This window comes from Carettochelys insculpta, chromosome 4 (genome assembly GCF_033958435.1).
Source record: "Carettochelys insculpta isolate YL-2023 chromosome 4, ASM3395843v1, whole genome shotgun sequence".
Taxonomy (NCBI): domain Eukaryota; kingdom Metazoa; phylum Chordata; order Testudines; family Carettochelyidae; genus Carettochelys; species Carettochelys insculpta.
The window spans coordinates 121454166-121476309 of NC_134140.1; the positions used below are offsets into that span (position 1 = coordinate 121454166).

Here is a 22144-nt window from a genome sequence, read left to right on the forward strand (position 1 = left end):
GGGGTGGCAGCCGTGAGTCAGGCTGCTGTCCTTGACAGGAGTGGGGAAACTGCTCCTGTCAGGGGCGGAAGCCTGATACTTGGCTGCCACCCCTGACAGGAGTGGTTTCCCAGTCCCAAGAGTGGTAGGGAGCTGGGAACCAGGCAGCAGCCTGTCTCCCATATCCCCTCAACTTGCGTGAAAATTTGAGTTACGCAGGGGTTACGTTCCTGCAACTCGAGGGTTTACTGTATAAAAGCAATTTTCAACCTTACTAGTTTTGATGTTAGAACATTGAAATAAGTAATGTAAAAAAAAAAAAGTAGTGTAGCCACAGCCTTAGTCTGCAAAAGAGAAGAATGAGGGAGGATGTGATAGCACCCTTTGACTGCCCAGCACAGGGTTCCAAGGAGGATGGAGCCAGGTTATTCTCAGTGGTGGCAGATGACAGAACAGGACAGAACAAGAAGCAATGGTGTCAAGTTGCCATAAGGGAAGTCTAGGTTGGATATTAAGAAAAACTACTTCACTGGGAGAATGGAGAAGCACTGGAATGGTTGGATAGGGCAGGGGTGGGATCTCCATCCTTAGAAGTTTTTAAGGCGAGGCTTGATAAAGCCCTGGCTGGAGTTATTTCATTTGGATTGGTCCTGCTCTGAATAGGTGGTTCGACTAAATAACCTCTTGCTTTTAATTGCATTGCGTCCAGTATTTATGGACAAATGTGTTCTTCATTTTAAAACCAAAACACTCCCCTAGTTTGGACCTAAAATAACAACATACAGGTCACACAGATCTACTGTGTAAATTACCCTGGTTGAATTCTCCACCATTCACCCAACTGGAAGGTAAATTGACAGGCAGTGGTATCAACTGATTAGACGTGTCCCCATTGCCCAGTTGCCCTTCTGCTCCACAGCCAAATGAATAGACTCTTCCCAGGGAGAGGACATGGACAAGAGTATGCCGTCTGTTCAGAGAAGAAAAATGGAAAAATTAAAAGTGCCATTGAGTTAGTTAAGATAACACAGACCAGAATATGTTCAGAGCAGTACATGGGGGTAATTCTCATTACAGTTACTGAGAACCATGATATAAATGCCCGCCAGTCAAATTTGTACTCCTTATAATAAAGATGCAGAACTGAAAAGACAATCGGTGCATCCTTAGTTAAATGACCACTGTTCCACTGCTTCCAGAGAGCTCTTTGCTTTCTCATTTTGAAACAGTGACAATTACACATAATAAAGTGTTCTGCCTTAATATTTTTCTGTTTGGCAAGTATAGATGTTTGCCTGTGTTTTCAGGGCCTGATCCAATGCCCGGAGATTTTCTGTTGATTTTAGTGGGCATTGTATCAGACTATGACTATGTAATTTCATAGTTTCCATCCTTCACTGTTAGATTGTAGACAATTACCATTTTCCCATGTTGTAAAGGAATTGACTTCAAATTTTGGTAGATTTCTTCCCTTCAAGGTTTCCTTCTGTTTTTATTCTGCCTCAACTTGATGAGAACAGCAGCCAGCAATTATGGGCACAGTACAATTTTTAAATCTGCTCACTCCACTGGAGCAGAACTTTACCTTCATGAAACTCTATGCAGGGCAAGATCTGCCTATGGGAAAGTTAGTAAATAAAATATGTCTGGTCAATATTCTACCAGTAGTGATTGCTAACAGAGGGGATATGAAAAAAGGTTCTCAGATTTCTTTTCCTAACATCCTCCAGAGCTTCTCAAAAGTGTCCACAAAGTTATCTCCCGGTTATTATAAATCTTCAAAAGACATTGCTATTTCCTACCTTCCACATGCTATCTGAGATACCCTTGCTCCAAACAGCTCAGCCACAATACGAGGTATCAGCTCATTCTGGGTGGAGTTGTGACCAAGTTGCCCATAATTTCCACATCCAAAGGTACACACCAGCCCATCCTTGGAGAAGAACATACAGACATCAGGGTCATATAATCTTAGAACAGCACATACTGTTGAAACATGATCTTTGCCAGTTAGAGGCCAGACTCTGTGAATGTTTACCGAAGCTCACTCACATGGATTGTTTTGTTGTCTAATATAAGGCATTAGAGAGACATGGGATGTGAAACAAGGGATTGTTGCCTCAGGTAAGACATTAGAGAGACAAGAGATGTCAAGTAATGTCTTCTGAGGTATCAGCTTCTGTTGGTGAGTGAAAAAAGCTTTTGTGAAGCTGGTCCAACAGAAGATGCGACCTCACCCACCTTGTCTCTCTAATAGTCGGAGACCCACACAGCTACAACTACACTGCCTACAGGAAAGATATAACAGGCCATAGACCAGGGGTGTGCAAAGCAGGGGGTGGGCCCCTTAGGGCTGTGTGAAATTTCATAAGGGGGGTGTGCAAACAATTGGCGGCTGGGTCTCACGCTCATCCACCTCATTAAAAATGTTGAAATACGTTACTGTTTTTATGACTGCATATTCACATTTGTACACTGATTGATAAAATTTTTACATTCTACAGACTTATTTTCTTAAATGAAATGAAAAAGATTTTTTTTTAATACAAACACAGCCAAAATTTCCATTGGTTTGGATTACATTAGATGGTTGGGGGCCCCTGCTAATTGCACGGACAAAAAATGGGGCCCAATGTAAAATGTTTGCTCACCCCTGCCATAGACCACAGATCAGGGAATGGAAAATGCAAATACAATGGGAATAATGCTAAAATAAGGCCTAAAGCTACATTGTGTACACATGAGTAACTTCACTCCTGAGAATAGTTCTAGTGTTTAAGGACTTTACTTAATGAGTAAACTTAATAAGTTGTGGCTGTTGCTCTAACAGTAAGGACACTATAAAAGCCATCAAAAAGTAATAATGTTCTGTTGTCGTTGACAGTTGAATTGTGTGTTGCTGACATTGCCTTGAGACATCCAGTTCCCATGGACTTGGTTTCAAAGTTTCAGCTTCTGCCAGGATCTACAGGAATGCCCACGGGGCTCTTTGTTAACAATGGCTGAATGAGAATATCTCATTTAATCTTCTGTGGGAATTTAAGTAAACTCAGGCCCTACAAAACTCAGTCAGCAACTGCCAGGGACCAGCTTCAAATTCCCATAAATATAGATATTGCCTTTACAAGGAGTCAACACCCCTCTAGCCCAGGGGTGGCCAACCCTTTTTTCACTGGGGGCCACATGGCAATTTCTTACATGTTCAGGGGGCCGAACACAAAATAGCCCCAAACCCGCTTCCCCATCCCCGGGATTCACCCCTCCCAGCCCCAGACCACCTCCCTGCCCCGAGTCTTAACCCCTCTTAGCCTCAAATCTGCCCCCTCATCCACAGGCTTAACCTCTCTTAGTCCCAAGCTGCTCCACCTGACCCACCTCACACAGTAGCTCTGCACACTGCTGCTGCTCCCCACTGCCACACCTTCGCCAGGCTGCTACCTCCTCGGCACAGCTGCATGGCTCCCCCCAGCCCTCCTACTCCCTTACCCCACCTGCTGTGCTGAAATAATGGAACCTTGCTTTAATTGGTTCAACAGCTGGATCCCTTCTGCTGACCATTAAACCAATTAATATGAGCTCCATTATTTCAGAGAGGCAGAGCAGGGAGCCAGTGGAGGAGTCAGCAGTGGCAGCAGCAGCATCCAGAGCTGCAAATGGCTCATTAAAGAGCCACATGAGACTTTGGAGCCACAAGTTGCCAACCCCACACCTGGCTTTCAAAATGGCGCTGCTGATCATTCCATGGGCCATATGAAGAGACTCCGCAGGCTGGATTCTGTCCCATGGGCCATGTGTTGGTCCCCTGCTCTAGCCAGGGAATCATCTCTATTAGGCTAAGCTTGCCTTCTGCTCTGTGAAGCGAATTCATTCAGATTGAACCAAACCTGTGAAAGAACTGCAGTGTGCTCTCCACCACAGGAAATATACACAGTCTTCTCGTGTTCTAGGGCTCTGATGTAGGAAGGGTAATATCTATCTGAAAATAAAAACAGTGAAGATTGACAACACTAAGTCTGAAGCAAGCAAAGGTCTAGAAAATTCTTATAAGCAGTGCCTTTTTTGTGAAAAAAGAGATGCCAATACTCAGCCATCTCTCTGCCCTCCCCCCATCAGCCTATCCCAGGGCTGGGGCTGCCGAGATGCTGGTACTTAGTACCAGCAAGTACTGGCTTAAAAGAAAGCACTGCTTATAACCATTCTTGGAATGACTGCTTTTTACACAAAAAGGCTTTTAAGGACATCTCAGCCAGCATGCTGTGTGTCTCTCCTTACCTTCCGTGTCTCCAACTCCCAGCTGTCCACAAGCATTCTTCCCCCAGGAATAAACCGCTCCTGAGAGGGACAGGGCAAGGCTGTGAGCTCCTCCTGTAGCAATCTGAGTCAGGGGGATGCCTCTGAGATCTCCTACCAGTTGTGGTTCACAAATGGATTGGATCCGGTTCCCTATGCCGAGCTGACCATGTGCGTTCTGTCCCCAGGTAAAAAGCTCCCCTCCTTAATACAAGAAAGAGAAGAAAGCCATCACACTTTCAGAATGTACAGGTTTCCATGAGTGTTCTCTCTAATTTTTCCCCTCCATGAGAGGAATACATTTTGTTATGTGCACCAAGGCATGCACAGTTGTGCACCTCCAGTAGAAACACATGCTGCCGGCTGTAGGTGCTCTGCTTATCAGCTGGGTAGCACCTGAATCTCTCCTGGGTGTTAATGTTAAATTAACACATTCTGTCATTTGGAGAAAATGAGCCTGAATGTTCAGAGAGTAGCACAATCTGAGATACAGAGATTAATAAATTCATGTAAAAATAGTATGAGTCCTATTGATCCTACCCACTTATATAGTAACATCACCATAATACCAAAACACATCTCAGTGTTTATCCTCATAGCACTCCTTTGAGGACAACAGTGCTATTGTCCCAAACCTACAGATGGGAACACGGGGGCACAGTAACTCAGAGTTTTACTCAAGGTTGTACAAGAATTTCTGGCAGACTAGGTAGTTGAGCCCAAGACACTGAAGTTGCAGGTTACTGCCCAAACCACTGGACCACCTTTCCTTTCTGAGCCTCACAAACCCAGTTTCCTATGCAGTATTTTCCTTTGCATAATAGTGCCATTAACTAATTGTGATGCGTAAGATTTTGGCTCTGGGGGGGAAGTTGCAATGCTCTAATTTAACGATTTTGAGAAAATGCTAAGCAAAGAGAATACCTTTAGACAGTGCCATGGAATGATGGTCTCCACAAGCAATTTGGACAACGTATTTGCTCTTTAACTCTTTCAGGAGTCTGAAAAAAACGCATGTAGTGAGGTGAATCCAACATACATGATTCTAATCTTAATCCAACATTAGCCCACCCAAAAATCTATTTTTATCCTGTTCTACCTACCACCTCCAGCACCCAGTAAGTGCCATATAGTTTTGGCTTCAATCTTACTCATACTGCTTCTGCACAGGTTCAGTTCCATCAGGTCCAACTGAACTGATCCTGATCTACTCCAGTCTAAGGTAAAGTAGGATCAGACTTTATATTTAATATTTCTAAAACTTGGACTGGGGCAAGATCACACAACATCATGTAAGTGATGGTAGTACACATGGACACTTCCTGTAGCTCTGCGAGGCTATGTCTACACAGCAACATCATTCGAAATAATCCATTCTGGAATAGCAATTCTGAAATAACACAGCTACACACAAAAATGCATTTCAAACCAGCACACAGCTATTTCAAAATAGCATGTCCAGTCATCCAGTGCCAATTTTGAAATAATACCATTGGACGCCATTATCACTTAGTTCAAAATAGCATTATTCCGTTTCTTAACAGTGCCTATTACGAAACGTGTTATTCCTCCTGCAATAACACTATTTCAAAAAGTAGTGAATTTATTTCAAAATAGCATGTGCCGAGCGTAGATGCTCGCAAAGTTATAATGGCTGTTATCTCAAAATAACTCTGCTGTGTGGCCCCAGCTTGGGAGAAAAAATAAGGTTCAGTCATCTGCTACATGGTCACTTCGGAACCAGTTCTCCCACCCCACCATACTGCAAAGTACATTTCTCTGTACATAGTGCCATTGAGATCAGTTTGGCTCATGATATAAGGTATTGCTTGATGCTAAGTGAATCTGGTACTCAGATAGCTCATTAGTCCTATACGTCTAACAATGCTCCATTCATGCCGAGTTTAAAAAAATAAATAAAAACAGAATAGTAGGGTGCAAATCTGACTCTGCTCAATCACCACACTTTATAACAGGAACACTTTTCTTCCCACTTCTGTGGGATGCACTTGTCGGTCATACTTGGGAGAAATAGGCTTGCTTGTAAGCACTGCTATCCTCAGACATGCTCAGTGTACGCAAACGTAACCCAGGGAACCAGCTCAGTGTCACATCCCTTCCAACAACGCTTGATCCAGCCTGGTTCGCTTTCTGGACATTGATCATGTTTTCTGAATGAATAAAGCTACCCTCTAATTTACTTTTTAAACCTACATTTTCTTTTGTTAGAGAACAAACTCTTTCCTATGCAAAGGGGCAACATATCTCCAAAATGCCTCCCACTATTTCGGTCTCTGCCACTGTGTACTATTGGTTTTCTACTACTCTTCCCTCATAGCCCACTGGCTGGGGACAGCAGTCACGGATGGGTTCTTTCCCTTGCCCTGCTGTTATCAGAGAAGCTCCCACATTCTCCTCAAAAGACCATTCCACCCTACACATCTCTCTTTGCTCTCTCCAGCTAGCTGTCAGTTGGACCTGGCATCTCATGCCCTGCTCTAACTTGATGCTAAGCTGTCCCCTCGTCTCTCAATCACTTCCCCTTATTTTGGGCTACTTCAGCCCACACCTTTCTCCATATAAGTTCATTATTTGTCCATCAAGATCTGTACCAACTTCCCTTCCTTTCTGGTCACTCTCTGAACCTGGTATTCACAAAATACTGATCTTGCTCTTTAACCATTGTTGTCCATTTCCCACCTTATCTCCGACTTATTAGTTGTGGCAGAAATGCTGTGCTCAGAAAGTTTTCCTTCTGAGGAGAGAATGAGCATATGAGCTGCTTCAAAATCCAATGAATGCACCTTCATGTTCTTTCCTGAATTCAGGTATTCTGAAGAATAAATCAAGATAGGAACCCACAGTCATTTTAAGATACAGGGCATATTAACAGCTACACCGCAACTTCACTCTATATTAATGATCACAGAATGAGTTTCTGCTCCTTGGCACAAATATTAACAACAAGGCTTTGCAAATACGCACTTATTGGTACATGACCATTCACACATAATTTGCCTTATACACACACGCAGAGCACCCATAGTAACATGATCTATAGGTTTGAGGCCACGTCTACATTATCCAGAAGATTGACCCATTCAGGTTCGATCTTCTAGGGTTTGACTTTGCACGCCTTGCACAGACACGCACAATTGACCTATCAGGGGTCATGAGTCGACCTCTGTACTATTGTGAGGAGTAAGGGAGATTGACAGGAGAAACTGTCCCAGCGACTTCACTCTGTGAGGACAGCCAAGTAAGTCGATTGAAGATAAGTTGATTCTAGCAATTGCCATACTTAGAGTTGCATATCTGCAATCAACTTATCTGCCTATTACAAACCAAGCCTCAAAAATGGCTGCACTCTACTTACCCCATCCATGTGGTGTTTTCCAGTGCACTTTGTACACTCACAGTCCATGTCTCCACAACTCTCCCAGCCTTCCCACAATGTCCGATAGAGAAAGAAACTGCAGAGTTGAATTGTGTGACCTACAGAATCCCCCAAGTGGGGGGTTGCTTCCGGTCTCCCCAGCCCAGTGGAATGTGGTATGACTAATAATATTTTATGGCCTGATTTTCAGAGGTGCTGAGCATCCAGATCTCCTTCAGCAAGAGCTGGGAGTGCTCTGTTCTGAAAGTCAGCCCAGCAGATGACTTCAAACAAAGGAGCATTTTAAAACACTTTGGCCTTGTCTCTACTATGTGGTGGACTGATGCAGCAGCAATCAATCCATTGGCTATCGATTTATTGCATCTACCGTTGACACGTTAATTGTTCTTCAAGCTCGCTCCCATTGATGCCAGTACTCCACCAAGATGAGAAGAGTAACGGGCATTGATGGGACAGTAGCCCCCACTGACTTTATCACATGAACGATGCTCTGGTAAATAAGTCGACTTCAGCTATACTGTTTGGCTGTGTCTACACTACCACCCTCCTTCAAAGGGAGGATGGTAACTCGGGTGTTGGGAGTTTATTAATGAAGTGCTGAGCTGCATAGGCAGCACTTCATTGAGCAAATTCCCCCCCGTGGCAACTATGAAGCTCTGAACTTTGAAGTACCAGCTCGCGTCTAGCCGCGGCTCACCTGCCGGCACTTCGACGTACCGGCGGGTAAGCCGCAGCTAGACGCGAGCCAGTACTTTGAAGTTTAAAACTTTGAAATTGCTGCGGGGGTGGAATTTGTTTAATGAAGTGCTGCCTATGCAGCGCAGCACTTCTTTAATAAACTCCCAACACCCGACTCACCATCCTCCCTTCGAAGGAGGGTGGTAGTGTAGACAAGCCCTTTGTGCAGCTGAAGTAGATCAACAGCACAGTTAAATGAGACAAGGCCTCTAATTAGCTTGCAAACATTTTTCTGGCCATTTTTGTCTCATTTGCACATGCCTCAGTCAGGAGTCAGCAACCCTCAGCACAGGTGCCAAGAGTGGCATGGAAGCTGATTTCCAATGGCATGCGAGGCGGGAGCTCAGCCACTCCCCTGCTTCCCCATGTAGCCAGGAGCTTGTCCAAAGCCATGCTGCCTGTGGATTAACAAAAGACCAGCTAATGCTACTAAACACCACTTAAATGGCAAAGCTCTTCATCTAAATTTATTCACTAATGAAACTGTTGTAAGTAGGACTATTAGTGACTTTAAAAAGCATCACCGGCACTCGAACCATACATAGAGGTCAAAAAGTCAAATTTCAGCACTCTGCCTCAGAAAGGTGGCTGAGCCCTGGCCTGGACAATGGAAAACATACTAGTCAGTTTCACTCTTGTACATAGTCCAGTCTGGACCTCAATGCCTAGTACTGTGTACTTGCTGCTGTGATTCACTGCCCTGCATGGAAATGGTTATAGCCATAAATAAAAACCTGCTAAGTGCATCAAGAAAGCATCAAAGTATTTCTAGCACAACAAGAAGTCCTCTGGCACCTGACAGACTAACAGATATTTTGGAGCATAAGCTTTCATGGGCAAATACCTGCTTCATCAGATGTATGAGTAGGGGGGTGGTTTCAGAGGGGTATTTAAAGAGTGGGGTATTTCTAGTATTTCTAGCCAACCTAGCTTTTGTAATTTCTCTTCTTTAATAGTTTCAAAAAGGGAGGAAAAAATAGCCATTTCCTCTTTAATTGAGATTTCTCTACCTTATGGGACCCCGTCTCATAGATTCCACTCCCCAAGTTGGAGCATCTCCATTAGATCACTTGAACTTCCTTTTTATTAGTCTCAGACTCCTGCATGCAGGACCCTGCGTGTGCTTGCTTCCTTACTTCAAAAGAAAATCCCTCAGAAGAAGGGTGAAAAGGGAAAAATGATTATGTCAGGATCCTAATAAAGTCAATAGCTTTTATTTAGAATTGGACTGTAGCACAGAAGCTTTAACACGCACTGTATATAACAGAATCTCAGCCACCTCTAAATGCGCATCAGACCATTTTACTAATCAGTGCCTTCATTTGTCTTAGCATATAAAAGTTACTACTCCATAAATTATGAGCTTCACATTCAAATTTACCTTAAACTAAATCACCACGAAGCCAGTGATCAGAGCTTACATTTACATGCATAAGGCACTTGATCACTGAGAAATCAAAAAGAGTAAAGTATCTGTAATAACAACAAAGTTCCCATTCTTCTATGAGAAAGGGTTATTCCTCCAGCAACCAGAAGGAATCCATTCCAAAAGTGGACTTCTGCATTTCATCCATCACCTGGCAGCTGTGAGCAGTTTGATTGGTCTTGCATAGCCTTCTGCTCAGCATCCAGAATAGAAACTGAAACTGGTACTTGAACAGAGAAAGGAAACTGCTCTAGGTGCACTTTCGTTAAGTAAAATCCACATAATCAAATGGATGGAAACATTTCCATCTATCTAATGAAGTAGGTTTTACCCATGAAATCTCATGACTTAATAAATGCATGAAGTCTCCAAGATGCCACAGGACTACTTGCTGTTTTCAAAGTTACAGACTAACACGGCTACTCCTCTGAGATGCTTTGCTCTAGGTGAGAAGACAGAAATAAGAGTGACAGCAGAGAACTGAACTTCTGAACAGCAACAGCAGACAAATCACAAACCAGTTGGAGTTTTCTGTGAAAAAAATCAACCTAAATCACTTTGGTCTCCTGTGATAAGCTTAATTTAAAGAGAAAGAATATAAGCATATACATATATACACACTATAAAAATAATTCAGTACAGAATCAGCACCTTTCATTTCTATCCTACATTTAACTCTAAAGGGGTTTCATTTGGGTACCTGACAACAATAGAGAAAATGTTCAGGTACTGGTCCAGATTCTGAGTTGCTGTAAATGAGTGCAGCTCCCTGTCATCTCTGGAGCTATGTCAGTTTACAACAGATCAAGACCTGATCCGTGGAGCATGGAAAACAAATACTCACTAGGTTTTTTGTGGAGACCCTGGTGATGTTCACTCTCTTTGTCAAAAATAAGAACGCTTCCATTTTTCTCCACAACAGCCAAAGAGTTCCCTTTGCAGTTTATTTGGCAAATTTCTTGGGGGTGCTTCTTGAAGAAGTTGGGATGACAGTTTGGTTTTGGGAACAACAACAAGGATGAGACTTCTGGTCCTGCTGGCTGAGGTTGTGTTGACAATAACCCCACCTGGTTGCAGCTTTGTTGCCTGCTGGTCTGACAGTTCCTTGGCATTTTGTTAGATATGCTCTTATTCTCCAGCTGTATTCAGCGTTCCAGAGAAAGCTAGCCAGCCACAACACACTGAATAGTGGAAACAGTTCCAGATGCAGCAAAAACAGCTGATAAAAACTATGTCCAGTGGGATCCACTTGGGAAAGGGTACTTCTGCTGCTCAACTTTTCTCTTTACAGTAACTGCCACGAGAAAAAGACTTTTATCCTTGAAAATATTTGCAAAAGAAAAACAGAACCAGCCTATGGATTTCTTAGCCTGTAAAAGTTCCTTGTGTGACTCAAGCTCTTTATCTAATGCTGCTTCTCTTACACCAGCTGTGAGTGTGAATGTTGGTGACTGATAAAGTCAAGAGGCTTAAATCTCTACTAGTTGCTCCGCCCTCCCCGCTTCTGTAAAAGGGAGGGAAACAAGAGGTGTGTCCTCCCAGGAAACTGAAACTGTGCTGCTTTGCCAAGTCCTCTCTCCTTAGCAACGGGAGGTGGGAAAGCAAAACTTACATGTCACAAATAGAGGCAGCAATGGGCATGGATTTAAATAAATCAGTCAATTAAAAGAGAAAAATGCAGAGCTTCTCCCATTGGTTTGCAATAAAAATTTGAGCCAGAATTTCTTTGCTGGGTGAGTGAGCTGATACAATTCACCGTCATTCTGATCTCCAGCAGAGACACAAATCTACTACGGCAACTATTTAGTGACCTGTATGGTGCCAGAAAATGCATCCCTTTCAGACATCCCTGTTGTCAATGTGGACATTACATCGGTAGTATTTATTGCTTCCATTTCTTTCAGTAAAAGCAACCATAAGAAAACCTGGTTATTCACCTCGTAACTGTTGTTCTTCGAGATGTGTTGCTCCTCTCCATTCTGATACGCATGTTCATGCACGGCTGGCACAGTTGTTGGAAGACTTTTCCCTAGTGGTACCCATCAGGTTGACTGTAGTCCCCTTTGTGGCTACGTCACCTATAAGTACCCCTGCGGATCTGACCCTCACTAAGTTCCTTCTTGACAAAGGTGAATGTTTTTAACTCTTTGCGTGACTGCTCCTGTTCACCCTGATACGTGAGTTACCAGCAATATGCCCCAGAGGTAGGACCAGATCTTACCTCTGTCTGGTAGCTGACTACAGGACCATCCCACCTAACCTAGCATCCCCCTGGCCTGCTGTACTAGGGTGTAGTGGGAGATGAAGATGTGCACCAATGACCAAGTCCATGACCATGTGTACCAATGACCTGCAGATGATTGAGATGAGCACGTGCACCAGGAACGCCACTGAAGAGGCCTGGGGTCTTGTCAAGTGTGCTATGATGGTTGGGGAAGGGACCTTAGACAGTCCATAACAGATCTTAATGCACAACACAATTCAGGATAACAGGTGCTGGGAAGTAACAAGGGCGCTTTTGTGCTATTTGCAAATGACACAAAAAGCTGGGGGCACTTGTGTGATGGCGTTCAGGGATCCCCATGCACTGCACCCCATCCGCAGGCAGGAGTGACTCTCACTCAGCAGGTAGAACAGGACGTTTATTAGGCGGCAAAGGCCCAGTTTCTTACAGAAGAGTCAGTGCAGCAATCAGAGACAGTCATTCCAACCTGTCCTGGGGAGAGGCGCCCGAGGGGTGCCCCTCTGGGGTGTAGCTTCCCCCCTCGCCAGGCTGGCTGCCTTCCAGCTCCCTCTCCCCTCCAGCTTCTAACTGCCGCCCCAGAATCAAACCCAGCTCAGCTCCTCCCTCCTCTTTGTTCAGGGCAGAGGTGTTACCTGCCAGCCTAGGTTATAGCCCCAGTGTCATCCTTAGCCGCTGAGAGCTGCTCTGCTTGTCTCACACACATCCAGCCTCAGTGTCACACATGCACTCCCCCGACTCTATCACATCTTGCAGAACCACTTAGTCCCGCCAAGGTAGAAGGCCAGGCCCAAATATGTCCAGGGAGTGTGGCACCCTGTCCCAATCCAGCGCATGAGGTTTAAAACACTGGTTTTAAATGTCCTGGTTAACATGAAAAGACATTACGATCTTGAGCAAAAAGGCAGGCTGTGGATGCAACTGCACCTTATCCCTATAGAACACTGTATGAGGGGGCTCAGACATCTGGGCCCTCCACTCTGACACCCTCCTTGCCAAAGTAATGGCCACCAGGAACCCCACCTTATAGGACAGGTATGCCAATGAGCACGGGGCCAAAGGTTCAAAGGGATGTCCCATCAGTCGTGACCATATGAGAGTGAGATCCCAAGAGAGCACTAGATCTCTTACAGGGAGGTACAACCTATCCAGACCCTTAAGGAACGCACTGCTTGAGCTAAAAGCAAGCTGATAGACAGCTCTTAGAATCATTACATGGGCCATGTCTACACTTAAGAAAAACTTCGAAATGGCCATGCTAATGGGCAAATGGAAGAATACTAATGAGGTGCTGAAATGAATATTCAGCGCCTGATTAGCATGCTGCTGGCCATGGCACTTTTTCGCTCGCTCACAGCTCATCCACACAGGGGTCCTTTTTGAAAGGACCTTGCAAACATCGAAATCCCCTTATTCCTATCAGCTGGACTCCCGTGTAGATGAGCCGCGGGTGAGTGAAACGCAGCACTTTCCAAGTGCTGCGGCTGACAGCATGCTAATGAGGCACTGAATATTTACTTCAGCGCCTCATTAATATTCTTCGATTTGGCCCTTAGCATGGCCATTTCGAAGTTTGTCTTAAGTGTAGATGTAGCCGTGGTGTGTGTGTTACACCTTCATAGGGCTGTGTCCACTGACAGTGCTTAAAAATCCTGTCCTGTAAAGCCCAAAGTGGTTGTGGTGAGGCTGGTGATGGGCAGTGGTAATGTATTTTTCTCAGTTTCTCTGTTTATGCCTACTTAGAAAAGAGTTGTCTCACTGGGACCTCTAGGACAGAAATTATGGATTTTGTAGGGAACAAGGAAAAGGGAATTAAAGGATATGGAGAGGAGGAGATCAGATTGAACTTCAGGCTGTATTATTTTTAATCACAGAAAGCTATCTGCAAGAGGTCAATAATGGTAAAAGTTAGATTCCAGTTTTGTAAAGTGCTGGGTGGCTCTAACTCGCATTGAAGTAAATGGGGAGGCTGCTTAACAGCTTGTAGGTTCAAGCTCTGAGTCCTAGCTGGGGGTCCAATCTGTGGGTCTACAACAATACAGTGGCTCCCAAGAGAACATTTGTATTTTCGTACGTCCTGTGTTGGATGTGAATGTCCTATTGGCATGTGCATCTGAATCCAAATCAAAAGCAAAACTGCTCAAGAATACATCTAAAAATCAACATAAAATCTCACATGAAGGTTATGTCTACACTAGCCCCAAACTTTGAAATGGCCATGCAAATGGCCGTTTCGAAGTTTACTAATGAAGCGCTGACATACATATTCAGCACCTCATTAGCATGCGGGTGGCCACAGCACTTCGAAATTGACGCGGCTCACCGCCACGCGGCTAGTCCAGACAGGGCGGGCTCCTTTTTGAAAGGACCCCACCTACTTTGAAGTCCCCTTATTCCCATCTGCTCATAGGAATAAGGGGACTTCGAAGTAGCCAAGGTCCTTTCAAAAAGGAGCCCTGTCTGGACAAGCCGCGCGGCAGCGAGCCGCATCAATTTCGAAGTGCCGCAGCTATCCACATGCTAATGAGGTGCTGAATATGTATTTCAGCGCTTCATTAGTAAACTTCGAAATGGCCATTTGCATGGCCATTTCGAAGTCTTGGGCTAGCGTAGACGTAGCTTAAGAGTTACTGTAATAAGAGCAAATCTATTTTTTTCTATTTTCACACATAAATACAAATTAGAGAAAGAGCAATAGTGTCACAATGTATAAGATCTTAAATGTGGCCACCTGAAAACAGCACTAAGCAATTAGCCCCCCTTCTGTGTCTACCCGCTCCTGCCTTCTTCCATGCTGGACAGAGAACAGCCTTCCAAATCCTTTTGCCAACTTTCTGTCCATTCTTCGAGGAGCTCACTCCTGCATATCACCCACACTTACAAAAATACACGAATGGAACGTACCATGGTACAAATATAGAACTGAGTAACGGGGTATTCCTGTTGTGTAATCCCAGTACTACCACTCCTCTTCCTCGCCCTTTATTTATTTACTAGCGTTACTCGGGTCTTTGACTGAAGTAATTTGTTGAAAATAAATGAAAAATTAACATGCTTTTTTCAATTATAGTATTTTCACAAATGAAAAAAATGAAGGCTGGAGTGAGGAGGGGTAGTTGGTAGCTGCTTTGGGCGGAGGGGTGGGAGGTGTGGGCAGAGCTCAAAGAAGAGGACAGGGGTGCAGAAGTTAAGTCAGGTCGGCAGTGCAGAAAACAGGGCAGGAGGCTCAGGACAGGTGCTGGAAGGTGGAGGGGGTGGTTACTGGGGCCACTCACGGTGGCGAGGGTGCCACTGCTGTGGTGGCAGCTCCAAAGGAGGCTCCCCAGCCAGTGACTCCTCCTGGGTGGGACCCAGGGGCTGCACGCTTGTCGAGTGGGAGCTGGGGCTCTGCAGGCTGGCCCCAGCCTCCAGCTGTACCCCTAAGCTCCAGCCTATTGGGGGGCAGTACTCTGGGAGCAACCGCCAGTCTGCTGCAGCCCCCCTGGCCTGCAGCTGCTCTGGGGGGAGCTTGTCAGGGAGGTGGTGTTCTGTGGGCTGGCCCCAGCCTCCAGCTGAGCCCTCCCTTCCCCCCGACCCTGCAGCCTGTTGGGCAGGGGGACAGCACTTTGGGAACTACCCTGGCCTCCACTGGCTTCCTCCCTCCTGCAGTCTGTTTGGCCAGGAGCTCTGGGGGCTGGCCAGGTTCCAGGGGCTGCCCCTCTCTCCAGCAGCCCTCCCTGCAGCCTGTAGGCTATTGAGGTGGGGGGTCCAGCAGCCTACACTGCCCATGGCCCACAGGCTGTCTGAGTGGGAAGCCAAGCTCCAGGGGCAGCCCTGGCATCCAGTGGCCCCCTCCATTCTGCAGCCTGTTTGGTGAGGAGCTCTGGGGGCTGGCCAGGCTCCAGGAATTACCCATGGCCACCAGTGACATCCCAATGGACTACAGACTGTCAGGGAGCTAGGCTCTGGGGGCTACCCCTCCTTCCAGCAGCTCCCCTGCAGCCTGTAAGCTATTCCATCCTCCAGTGGCTCCTCCTTTGGCCTGAAGGCTGCAGGGGGGGTGGGGGTAGGCTCTGGGGTCCGCTGGAGCCCCCAGCAGCTCCCACCCTCTATGGCCTGCAGGCTGTCTGGAGGCCGTCCCACCTCCGGAAATCCCCCCACCCCCACACACATACACACACTATGAGGCTTGTAGGCTTTCCACAGTGCAGAGGGGCAGGCTCTGGGTTTGAGGCAGGGGTGGTACTTATGCAGTCTCTGCGGAACGCCAGATGGCAGAGCCCCAACCCTGCTGGCCTCTTTCTCTTGGTGCTGCAGCTGTCCCCAGTGGCCACGCTCAGTATCGCTTCCCTCCTATATGTGTCCATCCCTTTTTTCCTCCCTTCTCCCTCTGTCCTCTCCCTTTCCATGTCCCGGAAACAGCCCCATTCCTGGCAATTCCCATTTTCTAGGCTCAGCCAAACCCTGACCTTGGTTAAAGTTAGGGTTCGAGGAAGCTGCATACCAAATTTTTGGTGCTCCTAGCTCTTATGGTTTAGGAAGAGATCTTGAACAAGGGCGCTTGTTCAACACACACACACACACACACACACACACACACACACACACACACTATCCGCACCGATTGTGAGACAGCCAAACCTGGCACCTACTCCTGAAAATCCTCATTGGCATAAAAATGCTTAATTCATTTGAGTATTCCATTGACTTTAACAGGACTAATGGCACAAGCAAAGGTTTGTGGAGATGGATCTCTAAATTAGAACTTCTTTGAGGCCGGACCTTGGATTTACTTGTTTACATAAAGGGAACTTTCAGTGTGGGTGGGATGGGATGAGGGTGAGGGCTCTGTCTGATGGTGCTTCTGAGGTAAAAATGTCCTAAATTAAAGTCCAAACCAATAAGCAAATAATAACTCTATTGCCCCACTTGAGCTACAGTGAAGTTCTTTGCTTTTTGATCTGTATTCCCGGGCCCTGCAGGTCCTAGGCCCTACTCCCAGGACTCCTTCCTTCTAGTAGGCTTTCCTCCATGACCTTCCCTGTCTCTGGACACTAACAGCTTTTACTCTGAGATCTTCAGTGAGGAATACAGGAGAAATTGATACTACTATTATTAAAGTTTTCTGCAGGCAAACAACCCAAATATCTATCTCAACACTTAGATAAACAGATCCTTGTGGTGCCCAGTACAGGGTACAGGCTCCCTACCTCATGCTCCCTTTTGTATAACAAGAACTACACTGATATGACTACATATCTGTTGAATTTTACACATTTCCAAGAACAGGAAAGCAAAGCGAGCAGTGAATCTGATAAACAAGTGGGCAGGCGGTAAGGGTAGTTGACAGATGATGCAAGCTCTACCTTAATATTTCATCAGGGCCTTGCATCAGTCATAGCATATACCAGCAAAGCAAGCAACTGGGTGGAGCATTCCAGCTTCTGTGTACCCTGCCAGTCCTACAATACACTGTTGTTCAGTCTCACAGCCAAGCAACCTGCAGCTCCTAAGACCCATGGCACTTACATGGTATGAGCTCTTCAGATCCTGAAGACCCCTGCATGTGATAGGACAGTTGTTATTACCTCCTTATCACAGATAGGGAAGTGAGGCAGAGAGACTAAGTGACTTTCCTAAACACACACAAGAAGTCTGTGGCAGGTAGGAATTGAAGCAGGGTCTTTCCCTGGCTAGATCCCTAACCATTGGACCATTCTTCCTCTCAAAACAACAAATGATACTACATCTACATGATTTCATCATGGCAGTTGAAACAGGACATTTGTGCAGAGGCTTTTCATTTTATCTAATGCAGCAAAAACAACAACAACAACAACAACAACAACAAAACAAGAACAAAAAGCCCACATCTTAAAGGGTTAAGACTTTTCCCCTTAACTAAAATGGAACAAGCTAGTCTGGGGTAGTCACAGGATAATGGCTGCTGGAAAAATTCCACATCTCTATGTTACTTTGTTCAAGGACTGAAGGGCTGCTTTAATGAGTGACAGAATTATGATCTAAGATTCCAACAATTAAGCATTTAGGCTACTTGACAGTCCCTATTCTGGGAAAACTCCCATTTAATTCAAGGGAAAATTTTGACAGCCTATGAGCTGCGGGAGCAGGCTCACTGGACTTGATACAAACCCCATTTAAGTCAATGGAAAGCATCTCCTTAGCTTCAGTGGGCCCTGGATCAGGTTTGTGACAGCCAAAAAAAGATATTTTGAAGACTGAAGGATCAGTTTAAATCTCAGTATATTGCCATGCCCTATCTTTGTGTACTTCCTTGTGCCAAAGCAGTATCTTAACAATGCTAAACACAAGTTTTTCAATAAATCTGATAGGCAAGACCAATCCATTGGCTTTGGTTGGTTGGAAATCATTTCTGGATTACTGCAAACAAAATAATTCTGTTAGGAAATTTAATAGACACAGAACACCACCCATAAAGAGAGCAGGGGATATCTCTGTAGAGAGGACACCTGCATTACCTCACCTCTTTCTCATATTCTGTACAAATGCTTCTGTATTGAAAACATGGAATATCACATGTTCTGTATAGCAGGAAGGACTGTGTGCACTTACTTTAGGCTGTAACATTTCATTTTGCAAACCATGTAGCACTGTTGCTATGTACTTTTCTTTTCCCACAAACATATATCATATGCCCCAAGTGTATTGCAACTGTCTAATCTTGAGATTATAGAGGTATGAAGCACAATGGCAAATTCCACATCAGAAAAAAAAAGCTGCAACCATCTAGCCAGATGTAGATGAAAAGCCTGCCTGCCCCACAATCGCCCTACAACAATTGGGGATTGAACTGGACTGCCAAGTGAGTAACAAACAGCAAATGCCCGTACTCACAAAAGCAGGTACAAGCCTCCTATGTCTTTCAATTCCTTTCCACAAGCCACAGCCATCCCTCCCTCCCTTCCCCTAGTTATATTTGAACAGACCCTCCTACAACTTGCTCTCATCCATGCCCCAGACCCTAGGATGGTGCTCAGATAAAACATCCAAGTCAGGTGAGTGAGAAACGTTGACCTGGGCAGCAAACACACACAGAATGAGGACAACATAACCTAGGCTTCCTTATTAAACCCCCTAGCACCCTCAAATACCTGGTAAACAAGAGGCCAATAGATGAGGAAATACCGTAAATGTAAGAAACATAGCATATACAGGTCAAAGATAAAATTACTATTCAGAAAAAAATTGTGATTTGTTCTCATTTAAGAGCTATATATGATAAAACTTTGACCAAGAATTGCAAGTCACAAGCATGTTCTTTCCCAAGAGTACATGAATGACAAGAAAAAAAAAGTGTTATTTTCTTTGCAGTCATTGGCTAAAGGTTGACCAATGACAATCCAACTCAGCACCTACGCCCATCTGCACACTGTTTCATAAAGGGGAAATGTGTGCTTGTTTGTGTGGAAAAAATCAAGCATGCAATGATCTCTCATTCCATAACCAAGTGTATTACAATCATCCATACTATCAGTGCTTTAGCTTCAAGTTCAGAGCTGAAAGCAGAGAGAGCAGGCTTGCAGAATGCAATAAAAATATGATCTGAGGAAGAAATGGACTATTTTAAACGGCTGCATGATTCCATATGTCTGATATATAATACAGACTGTCCCAAACATTGCTTAATGTTTAGTATGGAACAATGCTCTCTAACAAACTGTGAAGAACAGTTGCTGTGACTACATTTTAAGAGCCTGTTTTAAAATTTTGCCTTATTGTATTGAAAAGAATAATTTCCTGTCATTGAATCATAACTGTCTGAAGGTTTTAGCTGTACAACTAAAATCAAACTCTTTAAAAAGTTCATTTACTATTATAATAGTAATTATAATTTCTCTCAGCAGAGTTAGTCTCAGATTTTGAATTCAGTGTCTCTAGTATAAATATGGAGTAACTCCACTGAAGTCAGTTACGTTACTCCCAATTTATCAAGGCATCACTTAAATCATAATCTGGTCTATTGTACTTCAAGTACACAATTCTTAACTGATTCTGTAATTCAGCACAGAGCTAATTTATACAGCTTTACAGCAATGACAAAGGTCCTGGCTCAATTCCAACTCAGATAGTTGAAATGCTAACGGAGTAAGTGTGTATAATGTGATAGAGTTAAGAATCACAAGAGCAGAGTTTTCTTTCCAGCTCTCCCAGTGACCTGTCCTGTGACCACTGTAAGTTACTGTGGTGCATTTCCCTTCCCACTGTTTGTTTGTTCAGGCCCCTGTTTAGGTCTATTAGTTGGGACTATTTACAAGTTTAGGTTAAGCATATTATTAAAACCATTACTGGATCACAGATTTAGACTGTGAACAGATAAGGGAAGGGATTGTCTTTCAGTATTTGTACAGTGCCTAATACAAAAGTGCACTTGTGTCAGACGTGGCCTTAGCTTCTACTGTAATGCCAATAATAACCTTTGCATTTAAATTGTAACCCTTCTTTTTCTTCACTGAGAGGGCTCTGCACCACTTGGATACATTTCAGAGAGGAATCTCTCCCTTCAGGAAAAATTCCAATTCTTTTTAGGATTTCATAATAAGCAGTTTCCATAGTGGGTTTATTTTGTTATTTAACCAGAGATCTGGTGAGCTCTAGAACCATGGTAAGAAGCTGTAAGAATAGAGAGCAGCATTATTGTAAAAGACTTACCAGAATGGATTCAATTTGGAATGCTGACAAGTGTGTGTCTCTGGAAACCACATAAACTTCTTGATGAGTCTTGGCTGCTACTATGGCTACAGCAAAAGCTGTGTTATTCAGCATTTGGATTGTTGCATGAAGCCGCTGCTCAGTCCAGTACAATGCAGATGTAACTCCTGCAACTTTCTGTAAGCTTTATAACCTTTCAGCTATGTAACATCTCATCATGACAAGGAAGCGTAAATTTCTGTAAGAAATAATGTAGCCAAGATGTAGAATTTTACCTTTTGTATAAGAATATAAATATGTTGGTAATAAGTCCTGTAGCTTTGTTTTACAGATTTAGGTTTGTTCTATATAGATATATTTTGTTTGTGAGTGAGGAAAATTTGAATGTGGATGTGTGTGCACTGGAATCAGTTCCTAAAGTCAGCCTGTCTGGACAACTGGCCTCGATGGCCAGTGAATAATAGGTGCTGAGTCCAGCAAAAGAATCCACCCAAGAAAGAAACTGGTGACTCATGGTCATACAGTACCCTGAAGCAGTGGGACAGGACAAGAGCTATGACTGAAACATATAAAAAGAGTGCAAAGCCTGGCCCCCGCTCCTTAGGATGGATGTTACTGACTGCTCGTGAGTACTATGATGACAAGAGAGCACAAGCTGACAAGTGAGTAAGCTGACAAAGGGGTCATACCATCAGCTCACCAAGGTCTTCCTAATAAATTAAAGTGCTTCAGTTTTGGGACGCCCAATTTGAGATAGTTTTGAGATGTGTTAAACCATATGAAATTATGTGCCTTTAAGGAGTCTCAGGTTGGGCTCCCCAAATGATTAGTCTCTTCTGAAAATCTTGTTCCTCTAGAGATGTAACCTCACCCACCATAATGAGTCTGCCAGAGTGATGGGATGTGGATGTCAAAGCAAGGCACAATAAAACCAATAGCAGAAGTTACATTTTATGAAGTATTAATATTGTAGGAATCTTGACCAATAAAGATAAATCCTGTGTGTCTTCAACTTTGAATAAAGCTGATGCTGTCCTTTCTCCGTCTTCACAAATTATGCCTGATGATTTTCTTTTCCTTGTTAGATTGCTTTTTCCCTACAGCCCACTCCTTTGGAAGAGAAATGTGCCCTGCATAAAATCCACCTCTTTTCCTCTCTGAGGGGGGAATATCTGAGAAAACAATAACTGGTCTTTGAAAAAAAAAAAAAGAACTAGCTAGAACACTCCCTCTTTCAGGATTTATTATTTTAATGTATTGTCAGATATGAGGTTATGATTGTTCTATTACTCTTCTCCAGAAAATGAACACAAAATGGATCAGGTTCAACTGCAGGTAGAACCTCTCTCATCCACCACCCTCAGGACCTGATCAGTGCCGAACAAGAGAATTTGCTAGATCA

At 44.3% G+C, this 22144-nt stretch overlaps 1 protein-coding gene across 3 annotated transcripts in view; it reads right to left on the reverse strand.

The window, feature by feature from the left end:
• LOC142012798 (E3 ISG15--protein ligase HERC5-like) overlaps window positions 1-11245 on the reverse strand; it is a 50722-nt gene extending 39477 nt beyond the window's left edge. For all 3 annotated transcript variants that reach the window (XM_074993635.1, XM_074993634.1, XM_074993636.1), the window contains exons 1-7: window positions 10675-11245; window positions 6970-7102; window positions 5194-5270; window positions 4252-4473; window positions 3864-3955; window positions 1782-1912; window positions 792-949 (exon numbers count right to left, since the gene is read on the reverse strand). In XM_074993635.1, coding sequence (XP_074849736.1) covers window positions 792-949; window positions 1782-1912; window positions 3864-3955; window positions 4252-4473; window positions 5194-5270; window positions 6970-7102; window positions 10675-10942 — 1081 coding nt within the window. In that variant the 5' untranslated portion in view covers window positions 10943-11245. The remainder of the gene's footprint in view (window positions 1-791; window positions 950-1781; window positions 1913-3863; window positions 3956-4251; window positions 4474-5193; window positions 5271-6969; window positions 7103-10674) is intronic.
• Window positions 11246-22144: the final 10899 nt, after the last annotated feature.